Genomic DNA, 20,567 nt, shown 5'->3' with positions numbered 1-20,567 from the left:
TCAAGAAAAAGAAATTGCTCAGAGAGTTGTGCTGATTTAACAAAAACAAGGCTTGTATTACCCATTTTTGCTTGGGATAAATTTCTTGCAAAAAATGGGAAGGATACTGGTACACAAAGTAGGAATTAGCTAAGATACATTATACTGAACTGGATTCTCCCAGACCTGGCCGAGCCATTGTCTGATTGGAGAAAAATGAACTTTCAGAAATGCCATGAGCTAATTCAAGCCTACAGGGGGATATTCAGGAACAAGTTCCTTCACTGTGACTAGAATGAAGGAAGAAGTCCTTGGAAAACCTGATTCATTCTCCTTTATTCAAATGAATGGTAAACTGAACTGTTTTATTTTGTTTGAGTGGTTCTATCAATCACCATTTGCTGTGAGAAATGGGAATAAAAGTGATCCAATATAATAGCTCACTATCATGAGGACACCAAAGTTAAATGAGATCCTCTAGACTATAAGCTTGTTATGGGTAATAATGTTGGTATTTGTTAAGCGCTTACTATGTGCAGAGCACTGTTCTAAGCACTGGTAGGACTGTGCCCACTAATTCTCTTGTGCTGTACTCTTCCAAGTGCTCAGTATAGTGCTCTTCACAGAGCAAGCACTCAAATACCCTAGATTGATATAAGGAACCCCAAACATTAAGAATATAGAAGCAAACCCCAGTGGGATGCTTTGGGCCATTTTTACAATTTTCATTCTGAGGAAAACAGAGGTATCAGACTCCCTTCCTCAGATGTAGGTATACTTCCCAGCTCTCCACCCAAAATAGATCTCAAAAATAGAAAGGTGTCAGAACTGTGAGGATCCCATCCAATTCAGGTCCTGCTGCTTCGACTCACTGAAGAACGCCTCAGTGCGATGGATGAAGAGAGGTCTGATTCCACAAGCGCACATGCCACTAGCAACAGCCTAACTTGGCACCACCATTACCGTCTAAATGAACAAAGCCTAGCTAGACTACAGATTCAAAGAGTGGACATTCGATTCCGACCGAACCCTGCCTTGGCGTGGAAGCGCTCATGTCATGGACAAGCAAGGCAATCTCCAGACCTCAAGGTAACCGTGGCAGTTAGTCGAAAACTGGGTTTCTTATACCGTCCAACACAAACCTGGTGGGATCCTTCCTGTGCAAGAGAGCCAGGGAGTAAATGAAAAGGGAAAAGCTCAGGACTCCCAAAATAACTATTCCTGATATCAGAGCACTGGTCAAAGGATTCAGTTGGAAAGGAGGTCCGTTTGCAGAGCCTACAAAGGAGCAAAGCAGACAGAGATATAAGGGCCCCGTTCTCTTTTTCCCATCACCCGAGAGCCGTTAAGTTGGCCATTACAGGTGTCCTCCTGCAGAGAGCTACTAACATCTCAGGAGCTGAACCTGACCTTAATAACAATGATACTCTTAATTTGCCAGAAGGGGCAACCCAAACAGGATATAAAAGATTTTTTGACTCACCACAGTGGCTTGCTATAAAGGTTTAGACACTTGATTTAAGCTTCATTCAGTAAAATGCCACCAGGACCGACAAAATGTTGACCTTTTTTCAAGGTAATGCACGCAGCAGCTCGGGATTTTCAAGACATATTCATCAGCCAGGGTCAGGGATTTTTAAGGTCTATCCTAACTTGTCCCAGTTTATCTCTCCAAATCACTTTTTTTATAATTAGTTAACCCCACAAGCCTTCAGTTTTGGGTTTTTTTGGTATATTTTTATTAACATTTTCACTGCCAAAATGCCTCAACCTTAATATACTTTTATATTAATACCTGTCTACTCTTCTAGATTGTAAGGTGATTGCAGACAGAGAACGGTTCTGCCAACTCTATTGTATTTTACTCTCCCTTGTGCTTAGTTTAGTGCTGTGCACACAGTAGGAGCTCAATGAATTCTACCTATTGATTGATTGAAGTCAATTTTAAGGTCTGATCCTAATTTTGCCTCCACCTACATAAGGCAGTGTGGCACAGTCGTGTGATTAATAATGAATATTTCTACTGCATCTGATAGAATCAACATGCATTTAGAATGTTTTATCTGAGAGGTTTGCTCATTTTAAAATAAGCCATTATTTCTTTCCTGCTAAACCATCCTTCTCCCCACTCCATAAGATGTCTGGAGTTTCCCTGGCTAACTGATACCCTTGGTTTTTTTTAATGGTATTTGTTAAACACTTAAAGCATGTCTTGCACAGCACTAAGAACTGGACTACATACAAGTTAATTAGGTAGGACACAATCACAGTCTACGTAAGAGAATCTGAAATGAAGAATTGAATAAAATTGTCCCAGTCCCTCCACGGCGATATTCAACTCTAATACAACCCTTCTTACGCATGTCTTAAATCTAGATCAACTTACCAAGCTGTGAATTGTTGGTGGGTGTCTCATCTGAATAAAGAAAAAAAGTTGTATTATTAACATTATGTCTGAGCCTTTGATGCCCATTATCCCTTCCTACCTCAACAGCCTCCTTCAGAATGGTTGAGCCTAAATTGAGAAAACACAGGGAAGATCCATCAGGACAAACATGTCATCCTGAGATCCATTTACTCTTTGTTTTTCTTCTTCCACCCACGTTGGCTACTCTTTAGCCAAGTCTTCAACTGTCAGGCCACTCGTAACATTAATTGAATGACATTTTTTCATTTTTTAATGTGGCTATTACTGTGTCATTTTTTATGCTACTAGAAAAATAGTCATCAATTAGTGTCTGCCTATTTGAAAGGGGTGACAACTTTTTCTACCCTATTCTGCAAAATTATTACCCTTAGTTCAGCACAGACGTGCCCTCGTGTAATGACCAAATGAAATAAATAGTCCTGTTGAGAGTTTCCATCTCATTTTGCCATTTAAAATATGTTATTCAAAGCTTAAGGGATAGCTGACGTCATGACCCTAGATTTAGCAAGGAGACATTTTTTTTCCTCCCATCTCTCTCTGTTCACCTCTGATGTCCCATAACGAAACCAGCTTGATTGTCTTCACTTATAATTCCTCTCTCCTTGGCATGACTCCTGGTGGTGGCTCAGAAGTAAGTGGAGGCTCAGGTCAAAGCACCCAATGGTTTTTCCTCTCTGTCAGAGCCTGGAAATGTTTCAGAGGAATGTCATTTGAGGAATATTACTGCTTTCCTCATTTTGGAGCAGAGGTTTTAGAGGGTTCAGATTTTCCAAACTCATCCAGATGCTGGGGCCAGGGAACCTTCAGGCTGTTGCCCAAATGCCTCCAGTGGATCTGAACTTGTTCATTTTCCTAAGTTGGGATGGGGAAAGACCTTCAAGACATTTTAATAATGTGGTATTTAAGCACTTACTAGACATTGTACTAAGTGCTGGGGTAGATACAAGATAATCAAGTTGGACAGTCCCTGTCCCACATGGGGCTCACAGCCTTAACCCCCATTTTATAGATGAGGTAACTGAGGCACAGAGAAGTGAAGTGACTTGTCCAAGGTCACCCAAAAGACAAGTGGCAGAGCTGGGATTAGAACTCACATCCTTCTGATTCCCAGGCTCCTGCTCGATCCACTAACAACACTACTAACCAAATTTAGCTTGGGAGCCCCAGGAAAGACAGGGACCTTGTTTAATTCTCACCTGTGTATTTTCTCCCAGTGCCTCTGACAATGTTCTGCACACAGAAATCACCTACTCTTCCCACTACCTCTCTCACTACTAAAATATTTAGTAGAACCCTCGCCTGAGGATTTGACAATTTATGAAATGGGGTCACAGTGGGTTGATGAGGGATACTCATCAAAATGAGTCAGCTCTGAACTTTGGTTGCTTTGTGCTATTTTTGTTTCCAAAAAGGTGGGAGAGATAATGAGTAAATGAATTAATGAAAAGAAAATGGAGGCCCTCACTGGAACTGGCTGCAGATTAAAGTTTGGAAATTCAGAATCTACACAGAAAATTTCAATGAGTCTTACCACTGCGAGTGATGATGGGTCCGGCAGAGATGACAGCACTTCCCGAAGAACTCTGGGGACTCCACGTGGTTTTCCTAACCGCATCTCTCCTTTCTCGGTGACTGCAGATCTGAAGTATTAATGAAAATGGAAATGACTTCCTTCTGCCCAGGTGGAGCACGGGTACTTCTGGGAGGTAATTACTGTGTGTCTAGCTTCCACGGGATTTTCCTTTCTGTCTATTCATGGTTCATGTTTCCACTGTCTTCCCATTGCAAAATGGTCTCAGTCTGTCTCCTTCCTTTTGCCCCAAAACTTTATAAATACAGTCACTAAAATTGGAGCCAGAACCTTCAGAGAAGCAACATATCCTAATAGAGCACAGGTCTGGGAATCTGAAGGACCTGGGTTCTAATTCTGACTCTGCCACTTGTCTGCTGTGTAATCTTGGGTAAGTCACGTAATTTACCTGGGCCTCAAGTTATCTCATCTATAGCATGGAGATTAAGACTGTGAGCCCCATTTGGGATAAGGACTGTGTCCAACCCAATTTGTATCCACCTCAGCCTGGCACATAATAGGTTCTTAACAAATAATACAATTACACGTAGTGCTTAACAAATACCATAAAATAAAAAAAAAAATCCTTAGTATGTTGATCCACACTGACCATTGAGTCCAAGCCAGAACCGCAAGAACAAAAAGAGTCATGGAAAATGGTAGCCTTAAATATTCAATTGGAAGCTGATTGTCAGCCTTGGGTAAGCCCTCAGTGTTTACAGATCTGCAGTGGAAACTCCCGAAAAGCCCCCTGGGCACCTACAGGAGTGAGCAAGGGGCAGTCATCTGCTCGACAAAGCTTGGTCACGCAATGCAGGAAGACGGTGGACATTTTCTGGTTTTTGTGCTTCACAAAGCGGAAGACTTCGAAAGAAAACCGTCCTAGTTGACTCTTGCCATTCTCGATGATGGTCGTCTGAGGGTCCTTGTTGCAGCTGCATTTTAGAAAACATGGAGACAGAGCCTGTCATGAGGGATCAGGAACTCACCATTCATTTCTTTCAGAAACAGCAGCACACGTCCTCGATTTAAGCTCATTTATTTCAAAGAGCCTACTAGGAAGCTAAAAGGCAACATGCCAGATTTCATTTAGATATGTCCCAACATGCTATGTTAGAGAAGCACTGGGGCCTAGTGGAAAGAAGACAGGGCTGGGAGTCAGAGAACCTGGGTTCGAATCCCAGCTCTGTCACTTGCCTTTTGTGTGATCTTAATTTCTCTGTGCCTCAGTTTCCTCAACAGCAAAATGGGGTTTAAGACTGAGATCTATGTGGGACAGGGACTGTGTCCAACCTGACAGGCTGAAGAAGCACCTACCTAAAGAAGAGGTCATAGCGGATGTCATCGTTGGGGTTTCCGGATGGGGTGGTGTAACAGTAATCCATCAACACATTCCATCTATATGAGCAGGAAAACATGATCTAGTATCAGATCCACTTTGGGGGGTGAACATTATCGGATAGATAAAACACAGCCCAAAAACAGCCAACATCCTGACCTGAAGAGTAAATTCCTAGCAATTTTCTGGTCAGCTCACTGTGGGCAGAGAATGTGTCTACCAACTCTGCTACGTCGTACTCTCCCAAGTGCTTATTACAGCTCTCTGCACACAGTAAGGGCTCAATAAATACAATTGATTGATTGGAGATGTTTCTTATTAGATAAAAGCCTTAATCTGAATTGAAGTATTTAAATGATTTTGACCCCAACTATGGACATTTTTACCTCATTTGTACAATGGGGATGAAGACTGTGAGCCCCAAGTGGGACGGGGACTGTGCCCAACCCCATTAGCTTGTATCCACATTTGTTAGTTTAACAAATACCACTGTATTATTATTATTAGGTAACATGGGGGATTTGTGACTTCTTCATTATCAAACAACCTATCAGTAATATTTGTTGTGGGCCTATTGAGGGCAAAGGGCTATATCAGGTGTTTGAAGGAATACAACAGAAAGAGTTTAAACTCTAAGTGAGAGATATAAAAGATTTACCAATAGTAGCAGATAGGGAGTAAGGCAGAAAAAGCTGGAGAAGAGCATTGAGGTCAGTAGTGAGTTTTTGCATGATAGGGAAAAATAATAATAACTGTGGCATTTGTTAAGCACCTACCATGTTCCAGACACTGTACTAAGCACTGGAAGATGAGAAGCCTTTAGGGGCTTTTGAGGAATGGTGAGATATGTTTGTCAAGGAACATTTCAAGATTATCTGGGCAGCAGCATATAGCACAGTCTGACGAGGAAGATGTTGGACATAGGAAGATCAGTAAGGAGGATGATTCAGACCGGGTTATGACAAAAACCTGGATCAGAGGAGATGGATAGAGAGAAAGGGGCAAACTTGAGAGATGAGATACATGGTGAATCAGCATGATTTCTTAGTTGCTTGAAGATGAAAGAGAGTAAAGAGTCATAGATGACACCAAGAGTACAGACTTCTGAGACTGGGATGGTGGTGTCATCACCAGAAATGGGAAAATTAGGTAGAGGAGGAATGGGGTCATTAAATAGGAAGTCAGGGCTGGATATGTAGATTTGGGAGTCATCCACATAAAAGTGGTAACAAGGATAGCTGGTGAGTTTCCCAAGGCAGTGAGTGGAGTCAGAAATTTTAGAAGACCCAGAAGAAAGTGTAAACTCCCTATTAGGGGAGGGAATCACATTTTCTGTGTGCTCCTCAAATGCCTGAAGCAGTCCCCTGCTCACTGTAGGTGCTCAATAAATACTGTTACTATTCATATCAATGTTTATTCCTCTGTAATTTGTTGTTTCTATTTGTTCACATTCCCAGAGGGGAATGCAACGAGAACACTTTATAAATTGAAATGAAAATTCATAAGCTGGCTTTATGATGCATGAGGCTTGAGGGAAGCATAATTTTTCAACCAACAAAAATTAGAGTTGAACGATACCTGCCATCCAAGTTGGTGGCTCTCACTGCCGCAAAGATTTTGGTTTTCAAAGGTAATCCTGTGCTGGGGATAATCAGTTGCTGACTGTAGGTTGAATCCTGGTTATAAAACAAAAAAAAATCCCATCAGATATCACAACAGCATCAGTTGACTGCAAAACAGTTATAAAATTACAAAATATCTACTCATTTCTTTGGCAGAAGTGTGGTACACCTAGGGATTCTGAGGTCATCTAGGCATTTTCCCTAGCCGCCAGGCCAGGGTGAAACTGAATCTTCTTAGGAGGTGAAATTGGTTGGACACAATTTCGGCCCCTCAAAGAGCTCACAGTCTACATCAGAGGGAGGAGGAATTAATCCCCATTTTACAGCTGAGGAAACTGAGGCTTGGAGAAATTAACAGACTTGTCCAAGTCACCTAGAAAACAAGTTCTCCCTCCACCTTAGACTGTGAGACCCATGCAGGACAGAGACTGTATCTAACCTAACTAGTATCTACCCCAGCATGCAGAACAGTGTTTGACACCTAAAAAGTGCTTAACAAACCATAATAAAGAGCCCAGGTCCTCTGATTCCCAGACCTGTACTCTTTCCACTAGGCTAAGCCGCTTCTCACCTCCCTCCTGAAAGTGTTTTGGGGGTCCTACAAGTTATAGACCAACTCAGTCTCCCATTAGGAAGACAGTTGCGCTCAGCATATCATTTCAGGACAGGCGAGATCTTAGACACAGGCAGAACAGTCAATAATTCAGTGGTAGTCTTTAATGGGATTCCACCAAGTCTCAGCAACCCATATCAGCTCCTTGAAGAGGGGTTGTATCTATCCACTCTATTATAATGTTCTTTCCCAAGCACTTAGTATAGTGCTCTGCACACAGTAAGTGCTCAATTAATACCATTGATTAAGAACTCATGGTCTCTGAGAATCACAGACTCAGAACAATTCCTTAGACTTCAAGCATTCCGAGGCCCCTGCAATCTAAACAGGGGTTCTGGGTACCAGAAACTCATAATCTAGTTCCACCTCATCATCCCCTCTGCCTCCACTTTCACCACTTCCTGGTGAAGCAAAAACTGAATAGATGGGGTCAGAGCTTCCCTGGACTCAGCCACCATTTAGAGAACAGTAGATCATAATCTCACCCATTTAAGCAACTATTGTGTCAAGTACACAATTCTCACATGTGTCTAGAGGGTTTAAAATGGATGTACAGGACAACTTTATGAAGAAAAACTCTGCTTCTCAAATGCCAGGTAGATCCAAACTCTGACAATTTTGTGTGTCACACACTTGCCACCAATGAGAGGAAGTTAAAAGCTGACATTTGACCTACTAATCACAAAGTCAAAATGATACACCAGCCAAAAGATTCTTTGGCCCTTCCCTAGTGCAATGAATTGTGGTTTGGGACAGCTCTGCTCACTTTTTCAAGAACAGTAACTCACTTCTCTATTACCATTTTAACTTTCCCAAGTCTCCGTTTTGGTCCTCTAAACCTCTATCCCCAACATGGAAATAGGAACCAATTTGCAGGTAATTTTTTTTCATTTGGGATTATTGATATGAATGCTACTCCTTAACAATGTGAAATTTCCTTTCTTACTCACAGATGGGTTTGACCGAATTACTGAACCTTTGGTCTAAATAAGTTGGCAGCTTTTCCACTGGGAAGATAGTTTGAACATGACAGAAATGCAATCTTCATTCCAACACATTTTAATTTTTTTGGGTTGTTTTTTTTTTTTTAGGAACTCTGTAGTTCAGACTATGAACTTATAAACAAGATTTTTTTAAAGCCTTTGGAAAATGGTCTACTACAATATTTATAGCTCATTATACTCCAAGTATAAAGCCCTGACTTTTAAATCAGTTGCATGAATTATAACTCAGTGCCATGATGACATGAATAATAATGCAAAAATCAGATTCATAATTTACCAAAATGATTCTTGATAGATTGAAAAATTGATATTTAAATCAGGCCTTTAAAATGTATGAATAAAAATTTTTAATCAACATGAAAATATCATTCTAGGGATTAATGTGGCTGTTATAAATAGAAATCCATGTATTTTTCACATTTCTTCACAGATGTCCATTTTACATTAGAAAGTTTAGATAACGCAGTGTATTCAATTCACATTATGTCAGATGTGAAAGAATTGTCCATGACAACACATGTCGAAAAGATGACCATATTCAATCACCAAAGCTACCTCCTAAGAAGTATCATTTTTATGTTTTCCGTACTTTTTTACCTTTCAAAAACCCAACATTTCTAAAAGTTTCTAGTTGGGTGAGCTAAGAAATAGATTAATGGCCCCTGTTCGATCAACAGAGAGGTAAAATACTTCTGGTAAATTTATAGAATCAAATTGATGGGATATGATTAGAAACACATTTATCAAGTTTGAGAAAATACTTTGGTCTCTCTAGCACCTCTTCAACTCCAAGATCCATGCAGTTTGCCCAGCTAGAGTTGAATTCAGGTAGATTTATTTCAGGATCCCCCTCCTCATAACCAAACCTGGCAATATACAGAATAAACCTAGAGAAAAGGTGAATATCAGATGACATATAAATAAGGCCCTTTACCTTTCCTACTTACATTGTAGAGCAGGAGATTCAAAGTACTGACAAATGTACCGTTGTTCTCTCTCACAGATATAGCCGCTGAAGACCTAATGTGCATTTGAAAAGAGGAAAACAATTGAAAAGGTTTTATACTAGAACTTTCTGCAAGGAATGAATTTTATGTTCCAGGTAATAAACTTCTGCAAGAAAAGACTGTGTGGGGAAATAAATAAATAAGCCTGACCGACTTTAATGAGGCTAGGAGTGGCGGTGCTGTTTAAATCACAGGACCAGGTAAATAATTAGAAAGGGAGCAGAGTTGTGTGAAGGAACAGGTTCTCAGTGATGTTTCCATGCCTAGAGAATTTGTTTCCATGCATTAAACATTGTATACTGCCCTGCACAAAGATTGCCTTTCGCACAGAATTTAAATGTGTTTGTGGTAAGTACTTTTTCATGGGAGAAGAACAATTTGCCACTGGATTAAGCAGCACATGCAGAGGCTTGTCATAAATCTTTACGTAACTCATATCCCTGTCAAAATTTTCTTTCTTTTGCCTCCTTTCTCACTTTCCTGCTCCATCCACTCATATATTCTCCTTTTCACCCACTTAAAGGCAAACTCTGTCCTCTCAGTCATTTTCACAATCCCTCGCTGAGGGGAAATTGTTTTTCTGTTTGGTTGGGAACTATGGCCGAACTGAAGGGAATTGATTATCGTTCTACAGATTCAACACCCCAAGAGTCGAAGACTCTGGCCTAGAAGCCTTGACTCTGGACTTCCTTCCCACAGAGAGGAGTCTGGATTGGAGAGAGCTCAAGAAATTCTGCCCCCAGTTTTCCTCAGTAGAGGAAAATAGGTTCTTCTTGTGGCATCAGGAATACAGCCACATCCACCAAAAAGCGGGGCCCGATTCGGGCCAGCTCTTGAATACTGCAGTCCCAGGTTGCATGGTCTAGAACTACTCTAGCTAATTCACTTTCTAATTCAGAACCAAAGAATTATTCCGATAAATTCTGTTTTCATTATGCTTATAGAACATGATGGCAAAATTAGAAAACAATCTTCCCATAGCCCAAGAGTGTCTGGCTAGAAACATGAAGAAACTAATGCGAAGAAAGAAATATAAGAAAGAAGAAATATGAAGAGACTGTGAGCTTGTTGTGGACGGAGAATGTGTCTGCTTTACCTAATGCTTGGTACAGTGTTCTGCACACAGTAAGCACTCAATAAATATGACTGAATGAATGAGTTTTCATGAACCCGAGGTTCTTCAGAATCACAGCCCCAGTACTGTAAGAGAACCAACAGTATTTCAGTTTACTTTTGACCTGAAATGACTGCAGTAATTGAAGCTGATGAATATTTGGGGACCTCAAATTCTCAAGAGGATGTGCTAGTTTAGAACCAGCAACAGGTGAGGTCAACAGGATCAAACTGAGTTTAATGGACAGTGGAGATTGAAGAGGGTGAGGTCTCTTAATCCTTTCACACTTAGAGAGAGCTAAGCAACCAATACAAAATGCCGACTTACGAAGCAAGCTGGGTATTGTTGACCAGGTATTCCAATGGATAGCTGCAGCTAAATTTGTACAGAAGCCCAGGCAAGTAGCTGATGATCGCAGGTGGGTCTGGGGTGTCAATATATCCCGAAATGTTGCCTATTTGTACTGTTGTTGTGTTTCCATAGGCACTGAGTCCTGGAACTGAAGAAACCTGTTGGAAACCACCCAAGAATCCTTAATGGTGTCCACGGATGGATTTTGTAAAGCATTACTCAACCGTCCTTTACAGAGCAGAAACCAGTTGCCTTGTGTTTGAGAAAGAAGAGAGAAAGAGAAAACCTAGACCTCATCTGCGTCGGCAAGGGAAGTAGAGATCTGAGTCATTTCCAGTACATTTGAATATCGCAAACTGCCAGTTTGAAAACTGAATCTTCCAAAACAGCAGAGCCCTGAATTTTCTGGAAATTGACTAAACACTTCATAATTCCATGGTCCAATCTCAAATCTCATTTTAAAATACGTCTTAAACCTACCCGTTCTTAAGTGCCACAAACCAAGCGCCTACATGTTCAAGCTAACAGAAGGAGGATCTTAAGCTAAAGATGTTTGGTTTTCTGTCACTTCTTACTGATTAGCTGAGAGGAGTTTGACTGCAGACACGGAGCTCCAGCCATGAGAGGTGTGATGCTTGTGCATAAGTTATGATTGACTCAGGGGTCCCTGATTGTTGGCGGTGGAGACTCCACCCTATCCTTTCTCAACTGGCTGCCTAGACCCTGGCAATGCCAGAGAGTCCCTAGAATGGCAGAAGGATGGGTGCCTAGGGCAGGGAACGGGCAAATTCCCAAATATTTTGTCACTGACTGTGGCCCTGGGCAATCTCTGTACCATAGCTGGTGGGAGGTGGGTATCATGAGCTGTGGGTAAGTTAGCAAAGGCACGGAACTACAGAGGGTTGTGTGGGGACTCTGAGAAGGTGGCAATACCGTGTGCAGTTAGCATGAGCCCATGATTCCTCAGGGACCCAAACCATTCCCAGGGGCATGTGCTCACCACCACATCTACCTACTGGCCATCTTGGCAAGGTGATAAAACAGCAGGACAGTTGTGCTCCAGTTGGCCTATTTCTGGGATCATTTCCAACAGGGTGGCATGTCTCCATTACTGCCGCTGAGAAACAGGCAGAATCTGTGCAAGCGGTTTCTTTCCAGTGCCGAGATAAAAGTGCTGTCCTCCAAGTACACCTAGACTGACTCGAACTCTATGAGACAGCTGAAACCGAGAATGTTTAAGAAGCTCAAATTTGCCTTTTGGAGAGCAGCCTGACAATCGTGTCTTTTTGACAGTTCTATCTTGACTTCTTCATAGCAAGTCAGACCTGGGCCCTCGGGAGCTAACATGCTAAAAGTTAAAAGAATCAGTTACTCATAGAGAAGCAGCAGGGCATAGTGGGAAAAGCACAAGCCTGGAAGTCAGAAGGTCACAGGTTCTAATCCTAACTCCGCCATTTGTCTGCTGTGTGATCTTGGACAAGTCATTTCACTTCTCTGTGCCTCAGTTCCCTCATCTGTAGAATGGGGATCGAGACTGTAAGCCCCATGTGGGATAGGGACTATGTTGAACCTCATAAACATGTACCCACCCCAGCACGTAGTACAGTGCCTGGCACATAGTAAGTGCTTAAATACCACAATTATTATTATTGTAGAGACAGACAATATGTAAATAATAATAATAATGATACTGTTGAGTACTTAGTGCCAAGCACAGTACTGAGCACTGGGCTACATACAGGTTAATCAGGTTGGATGCAGTCCCTCTCCGACATGGGTCTCATGCTCTTTAATCCCCATTTCACAGATTAGGGAACTGGAGCACATAGAAATGAAGTGACTTTCCCAAGGTCACACATCAGATAGGTGGTGAAGCCAGGATTAGAACTTAGGTCTCTTGGACTACCAGATCCATGTTCTACCCCCTAGGCCATGCTGCTTTTCAAAGTACCATAAAAAGAGTTGTTGAAAGAAAATCAGTGTATTTGCCTCTTACAGAGGAGAAAGATGAGAACTATTTAGTATTATAAGAACTAAATTATACTGGAAATTGTGTCACAAAATGGGATTTTTCTCAGCTATCGTCCTAGACCTGAAAGAATTGCAGAGAATGCTTACCACTAAGTTGTTTCCACAGCCCTCCAAGGTGCTGAGATTGATGATAAATATGACCACGGCCGGAAAGGTATTGTTATTTATAAATCCCCTGCAGTGGGAATCCCCGTGTTTTCCATTCAGCGCCAAATCTGTTTCAGAATAACCCGAAAAGAGAACTGTGCAAAAATTAATCTTCATTGTGATGGCTTGCACACCGCAGTAGACACTGATATCTCTTTCAGCTGCAAGAAAAGTGGATGAAAAGCAAAGTTGAAACATGGGAATTCTATGAGCAGAGTAGAGGATGAAAGAATGACATCCATTGATTCATTTTTTTGATTTACTGAAATCATTTTCATCTTCTCTGCCCCATGATAGCCCCAAATCCAAGTTTTTAAGAAAAGCTGACAGAAAAGGGCTTTCTTTCCTACCAAAAAAAAAAATATACACAATGAAATGGAAGTGAAGTGGCGAAGCAAAATGGCGAGTCAAATTCACATTGATCTAGAAAATTGAGAATGAAGTATAAGTAACCACCTTTCTTCTACTCTTTGGTAGTGTGGCTCCACCTAAAGATGGAAGATTTCTTTTCCAGTCTTGTCGACTGAAGTCTCTACGATCGATCCTCCCTGATCATATGGAGAAGAAACTGTCACTCAGAAGGGCCATCCCTATATGGTTTGTCCATTTTATTTTTTTTAATCTGCCACACCCTCACAGGAGAGAAGGAATTATCATGGGAAAGAATGTAATGGTGAAACACCAATAGCAAATAAAGCTAGGCCATAGTCATTGTTGCCAATAAAATACTTCTTTGGTGGACGGTATCAAGTTTGCTGATGGAGCAAGTGACCACTGGGTATTGTAAAAGCCACATCCTAGGTTTCTGATTCGGTCTGCATTCCAAAATGAATCAGTGCAGAGCACTGTCCAAATCAATGGATTAATGATGGTATTTACAAATGCTTACTATATACTGAGTACTATATAACAGAGTGGGCAGACATATTCCCTGCACATAACGATCTTACAGTCTTTAAAGAGAGACACCAATACAAGTAAAATAAGGAATTGAGATGGTGCACACTTATAAAAACATCTTTAACATCCATTGTCTGATGGAAGCACATTTGAATTATCCAGTTAATGGTCTCTGGCGTGGCTTTGCCAGAGGAAAGCTCAGGGCCTCTATCTCATTCACAATTTAACAGACCGTTTTATCTACCGGCTTTTAAAAATGCTACACTGTATTTCACTTTGCCAGTGCAGAAATGTTGTCTGTAGAATAACAGAAAAATCTCCCTTGAATGACTAATCAAAACCTCTTGCAGATTCTTGAAGGGCTCTAAGGAAAATATAGATCAGTAGGCAGAGGCCTGGTGATAGGTGGGTTATTGTTGAAAGTTATGAGAAAGCCTAGCCTCTGATTCAAAATGTCACTGAACACAAAAATACAAGGTTTTCTTTTTCCAGTAGTAGCCTGAAGCACCCAGATAATTGAGGAAAGGAAACTTCCCAACTAAGTCAGTCTGGAATCCTACCTCTATCTCCATTTCACTTTGTTAATATAAACCTGACCCAAAAAGAAGAAAGGGTCAACTTTGAGAGAAAGAGCAGGTATTAAATGGCTGGCTAACGGACACAATTAAAGATAAAAATAATGAAAATTCCATAATCATCAGAGCATTTTCACAAACCAATGCAGGATTTCAGATGGCCCTTTAATCTGAGAGGACGTAGCTTCTAATTGGTGCTCAGAATGCCTTAACCATCTTAACCTTATTTAGAATGGACCTCCATTTTGTATTGAATCCCTGAAGGTTTGTAGCCCCCAGGGGAAACTGTGTCCTCCAAAGTTGATCCCAAAGTAGACATGAGAACAAACATTAACTTTTTTGCTGTGTATAAAAACAGAGACATTCAAATCCATTCTGATTTAGATTTCTAAGAGATCTTTCCACATCCCTACAGAGTAACACATTTTGTTGTTTTTTTTTCTGGTGGCAAATGCAAAAAGCAACCATCCAGCATATGCACTGCTCTGAAGTATGAGCCCTCGTGGTTACCAGAGGGGAGAATTGTGTCCTTCGGCCAGAGGGAGAGATGAAGTCAGCTTCTGAGTTACTGGATCAGAACTGCTCTTGGCAATTACATCTTTAGGTTTGTTTATGTTTCAGGCTTTGCCTGAATCAAGTCATTTCTCAGAGTGATGCTAACGTAGGACCCCAGAGTGGGATGGCTGTTGTGCGATTGCTACATCCAAAAAAAATCAATCCGGTTTTAAGTTTAGAAAAAGAACACCTTTGTTTTTCAAACTCCAAAACATTTTTCAAATCATAAGTCAAACCTGCATCCAGCACGTGTGTGTATCATTCTACCAAGACTAGCTATTTTTCCCACAGGTTACTTGTCAAATTGGATTCCTAAAACAATCTTAGAACTGAAAAAAAAAAATCAGTCTGACTGTCTCTCCTGTATAGGCATAGACCCCAGGCAGAAGAGAAGAACCATTTCTCCCACCCCGCAGCCTTCGAGCAAAAGAGTCTTGGGAAATAATAACCCCAGTAATCCTATCCAGCTGAGAAACAGCAGGGTCTGGTGGAAAGATTATGGGACTGGGGGTCAGGAGACCTGAGTTCTAATCCTGCTCTGCCGCTTACCAGCTGAGTGATCTTGAGCAAGTCACTTGACTTCTCTGTGCCTTAGTTTCCTCATCTATAAAATGGGTATTAGATACCTGTTCTCTTTCTTATTTAGACTGTGAGCCCCATAGGGGATAGGGTCTGTGACTGGTCCAATTGCATTGAATCTACCCCTGCGCTTAGCCCAGTGTTGAGCACATAGTAAAGACTTTAAAAATACCACAATTATTATTCATAATAATGGAGCTGGAACTGGTGATTGGAGGTGATGAGAAGGAAGGAAGCTCTTTATGGGCAGGGAATGCATTTTAGGATTCTGTGGTGGTTTCCCCAGAAATTACTATAGTGGATTACAATCAGAAGAGTCTCAACAAATGCATTACTGCAAACAAACAAAAAACCCCAACAAGAAACAAAGCAAAACGAAGAACAACAACAAAAAACTACAGTTGTGCTCCCCACAACTCTCAACTTGATGTGGCTTGGTCTGCTTCCAGCACTTAACCTGCTGAATTATACCTATTCCTTGAATAGGCAAAAGGTTTGCTCATTCATTACACCCTACCTCAAATCCAGAGTGGACTTGACTTCCGTCTATGTGATAGGGTCCCCAAAATATGACTGTAAACCCCTTCAAAGAGCTGTAGGAGGTTCCATGAAGGCTAACAGATGTGGTTCATTAGTGGAATGTAATTCAACTCCCATTTTTTTTAGTAGTATTTGTTAAGCATTATAGTAAGCAACTGGGTTAGATACAAGCTAATCAGGTTGGATACAGTCCCTGTCCCAAATGGGGCCCACAGTCTTAATTCCCATTTTACAGATGAGAGAACTGAAGCCCAGAGAAGTCGAATGACTTGCCAAGATCACACACCCCTTCAATTTAGGGTTATATTAGATCAGATGGTGGGTACATCTAATCCAATCACTCTTTATGCTATTCACACCCCCATCTAGTTACCCTGTACGGGCGTACCTGGAGGGCAGGGGAGCTGGGAAAGGAGGAAATCAAGCCAAAAAGTTCCCAATGCAAGGGAAGGGAACGAGAGGGAAAATGGAAGGAGAAAGCAAAAAAGGGAAGAGGATGCATGCAAACATAGAGACACACAGAGAAAAAAATCAATTAAAATTCAGATCTTCACCATCAGATGAAGAACCAAGGTAGAACCCACCCGTTTACCTGCTTTCCCTAACTCCCCCCTCCTCTTCTTTCCCCTCTTCCTTCTCATTTCACTCTCTCCTCCCAATCCTCAGGGGCCCTTCTCTTTGAGGACAATGGAGACAAGATTTTTTTTTTTTAGAATTTAGAAATCTTTAGAGTCTATGGGTCATATAGTGATTTAGGGAATTTTTTGAAATTGGAGAATTGGGATGATGATGTCCTTTCTATTCTTGAAAATCCTCCATTTCCTATTTCATCTCTCTTCACCTGTTTCATCTGAAAATGATAAAGGACTTTTCTGAATCAGATGAGCCCAACAGAGTTTCAAGAACATCAGGTGAACACAAAACCTTGGGGGTTTGGGGGCCAAAAGTCAAGTGACATAAATGAAAGACAATAGATCTAATGGCATAAATCATCTGAGGTCATAAGGAGCAAATGTATTATTCCATCATTATTCCCATTACTTTGCATTTATATAGACCCTTTCCTCAGAAAAGCCCATTTTCATTCTTCTCTTCTGCTTTTGCTTTGCTTAATTACAAGATGCTCTTAGTTGGAGACCCAGAATCCACTTCCCCTGTAAGCAATCCCTAAAGATTGTACAGATATGGTTGGTTTTGTTCTATGAATCAACGTCACCTAGTGGAAAAAAAACAGGCCTGGGAGTCAGAAGACCTGGGTACTAATCCTGACTGCTGTTTGCTGTGTGACCTTGGGCAAGTCACTTAACTTCTCTGTGCCTCAATTTCCTCAATAAAGTGGAGATCTAATACCTGTTTCCCCTGCTACCTAGACTAAATAGACAAAGGGAACATCTCTACCAACTCTCTTGTGTTGTAGCTCATTGTGGGAAGGGAATGGGTCTGCTTATCATTGTACTGTACTCTCCCAAGCGCTTAGTACAGTGCTCTGCACACAGTAAGCACTCAATAATATGACTGAATGAATGAACAGTGCTTTGCACACAGTAAGCACTCTATAAATACCACTGATTGATTGTTCTCTTTGCCACCAATATGAATTTAGAAGACTTCTCTGTTGATCTTGGTGCTTGTCATTTTCCTCTGGGAATGACTTCTTTTCACTGTGTTTCATACGACAGCTCACATTGGGTTTCTCAATGGCTGAAGACAGCTTCACTGAGTATGTCTGAAACAGAGAGGTTTTCCACTTCCCCTAACCTGTGTTTCATCTCTCCTCCATTCTTCTACACCCCAAGTAGTTTAGAAATGAGAGAGGCAAAAGAAAGTGGTGCAGTGGGGAAGGAAAGAACCTAAGATTGTAAAACAGGGACCATGTCTAATTTCCACCTGTGCATTCTTTCCCAATACTTAGTTCAGTGCTCTGCACATAGTAAATGCTTAATAAATACTACTGCTATTACTAGAGAAGCAGCATGGCCTAGTGGCAAGAGCACAGGCTTGGGAGTCAGAGGACGTGGGTTCTAATCCCAGATCTGCCACTTGTCTGCTGTGTGACCTTGGGTAAGTCATTTCACTTCTCTGGGCCTCAGTTCCCTCATCTGTAAAATGGGGATTAAGAGTGTGAGCCTCAAGTGGGACAACCTGATTATCTTGTATCTATTCCATAGCTTAGAACAGTACTTAGACTATAGTAAGTGCTTAAAAAATACCATAATAATAATACTAATACTACTAAGCCAAATAAAAGACCCTCAACCACACCAACAGAGACAGGATTGGATACAGTGCTAGTCCCAAAGTTGAAATAATGGACTGAGGCTTGTCCTCTAGACTGTGAGCTCTTTGTGGGCAGGGAACGTGTCTAGCAACTCTGTTCCATTGTACTCTCCCAAGCTCTCAGTACAGTGCTCTGCACATAGTAAGTGTTAAATAAAGTGGATTGATTGATTCAGCCGTGACCAGGTTAGTTTGTGCATCAGGTTGGTATCTTTAGAATGGGCTCTAGAAAGTCTTCAGGGGGTAATTCCAGTTCAAGTGAGTTTAACGGCTAATTTTACCGACTGCAAGATTTGGGTCAGGTATGAATTTTTCCACCATAAAATTCCTTTCAGGAGACAATTTGCTCTCCACGTACGTGGCAAGTAGAGCAAAGCCAGGATAATAGATGACCTGATCAGCCAGAAGTTGAGAGAGAATGCCATGGGCAGGGTAGAATGGATGCTTAGATATTTAATTTGGATTGGGTTTTCCAGCATTCCAGTTAATTGACCTTTTCTCTGTGGATATGGTGTGTTTATTCAGTGATATTTATTGATAATTCTTTTCGAAAGAGTACATCGGCAGAAATCCCCATCTGCATCTTAAAGTCTTTAAGTTCCAGGACCAAGTATACAGAGAACCTGGTTAGAACTACCCATTTCAACCCTGAATTCTAATTTAGAACAATGAGCCAGACCAAGAGGTTCAGCTGCTGCAGATATAAGATTTTGCCTCTTCTCACCAAGTGGATTCTCTGGGGAAATGTGTTAGACACCCCAAACTGGTTGGAGATGGAAAGGGAGGGGATTGGTGAAAAGAGGCGGCAGACAAAAAGTTTGGTGAGCAAATAGCAGATTCCAAAACAATTTCCAAGAACAGAGTCAAGTAGTCTACTATTAATCAGTATTTCATTCAGGTCTCATTTTCTGAATATTGGGCAATAATTTGCCACTGATTTTCCCAGAATTGTTTAATACATCTGCTAATATAAAAGGCACAATGGTAAGTGTGGATTAACTTTCTATAATAAAAAGCATTAATTAAGCAACTGTTTGAATGAACTTGCCTCTCCGCATTTTACCACCAAGTGGCCAATATTTTATAAATCTGCAAGCAGCCATTATGATAATATTAACTGTGAAGAACACTTTGTATGGTAATAGGCATGAACATTGCAATACTGGAGAAATTCCCTCACCACTTAATATCCCCATCACAAAGAGCCCTACCACCGTGTCTCCCCTACCCACCCCCCCAATTTCCCATATATTATTAAGAGTTTTGCTAGTCAAACATAATCATTCTTTCTGAAGGAGACTGTAGGAATGGCTGACTCAGACTTACCAGGAAATCTGCTATGGAGATTGGCATCACAGTTATATCCGTTGAACTGGGCAGTCCCAGAAAGCACCTTGGTTATCAGCAGAAACAGCAGCCATATTTGTTCCATTGCAGAGCCTGAGGAAACATCATTCTGTTATCAACTGTACTTGGTGAGCAGTTCAGCCCTAAACACCAGGAATTCTGTTGGCTAGGTTTACCCCTTCAAGGTGAGAAGCAGCTTGGCCTAGTGGATCAAGCACTAGGTTCGATCTAGATTCTAATCCCAGCTCCATCACTCGACTGCTGGGTGACCTTGGGCGAGTCACTTCACTTCTCTGTGCCTCAGTTACCTCTTCTGTAAAATGGGGATTAAGATTGTGAGGACACAACTGTGAGGATTGTGTGGAACAGGGACTGTCTCCAGGTTGATTATCCTGTATCTACCCTAACACTTAGTACAGTGCCTGGCACATAGTAAGCCATTAACAAATACCATCAAGAAAACCAAAAAGTCCATCAAGGACTGCATAATTACCTGGATAAAGAAGGAATTCCCTAGACAGTTACTTCTATCCTTGTCTTTACTTTTTCTGGATATACCTGGGCAGACATTGTTATCTGATAGCACCAG

General features: G+C 41.3%; 1 protein-coding gene across 1 annotated transcript; it reads right to left on the bottom strand.

The window, feature by feature from the left end:
• Positions 1 to 579: 579 nt before the first annotated feature.
• Positions 580 to 20,067, bottom strand: ZPLD1 (zona pellucida like domain containing 1). The gene is made up of 10 exons (XM_001514090.3): positions 19,958 to 20,067; positions 13,146 to 13,366; positions 11,004 to 11,185; positions 9,503 to 9,575; positions 6,895 to 6,992; positions 5,295 to 5,375; positions 4,741 to 4,912; positions 3,939 to 4,047; positions 2,366 to 2,395; positions 580 to 1,257 (listed from the first exon to the last, which is right to left on the bottom strand). Exons 1-10 carry the CDS (start codon positions 20,061 to 20,063, stop codon positions 1,082 to 1,084), a joined length of 1,248 nt encoding a protein of 415 aa, XP_001514140.1. The 5' UTR covers positions 20,064 to 20,067; the 3' UTR covers positions 580 to 1,081.
• Between the last annotated feature and the right edge of the window lie 500 nt (positions 20,068 to 20,567).

Source organism: Ornithorhynchus anatinus, chromosome 17 (assembly GCF_004115215.2).
Source record: "Ornithorhynchus anatinus isolate Pmale09 chromosome 17, mOrnAna1.pri.v4, whole genome shotgun sequence".
NCBI classification, from domain to species: Eukaryota; Metazoa; Chordata; class Mammalia; order Monotremata; family Ornithorhynchidae; genus Ornithorhynchus; species Ornithorhynchus anatinus.
Note: the sequence above shows the minus strand (reverse complement) of the source record. Positions and strands in the feature narration are given on the sequence as shown.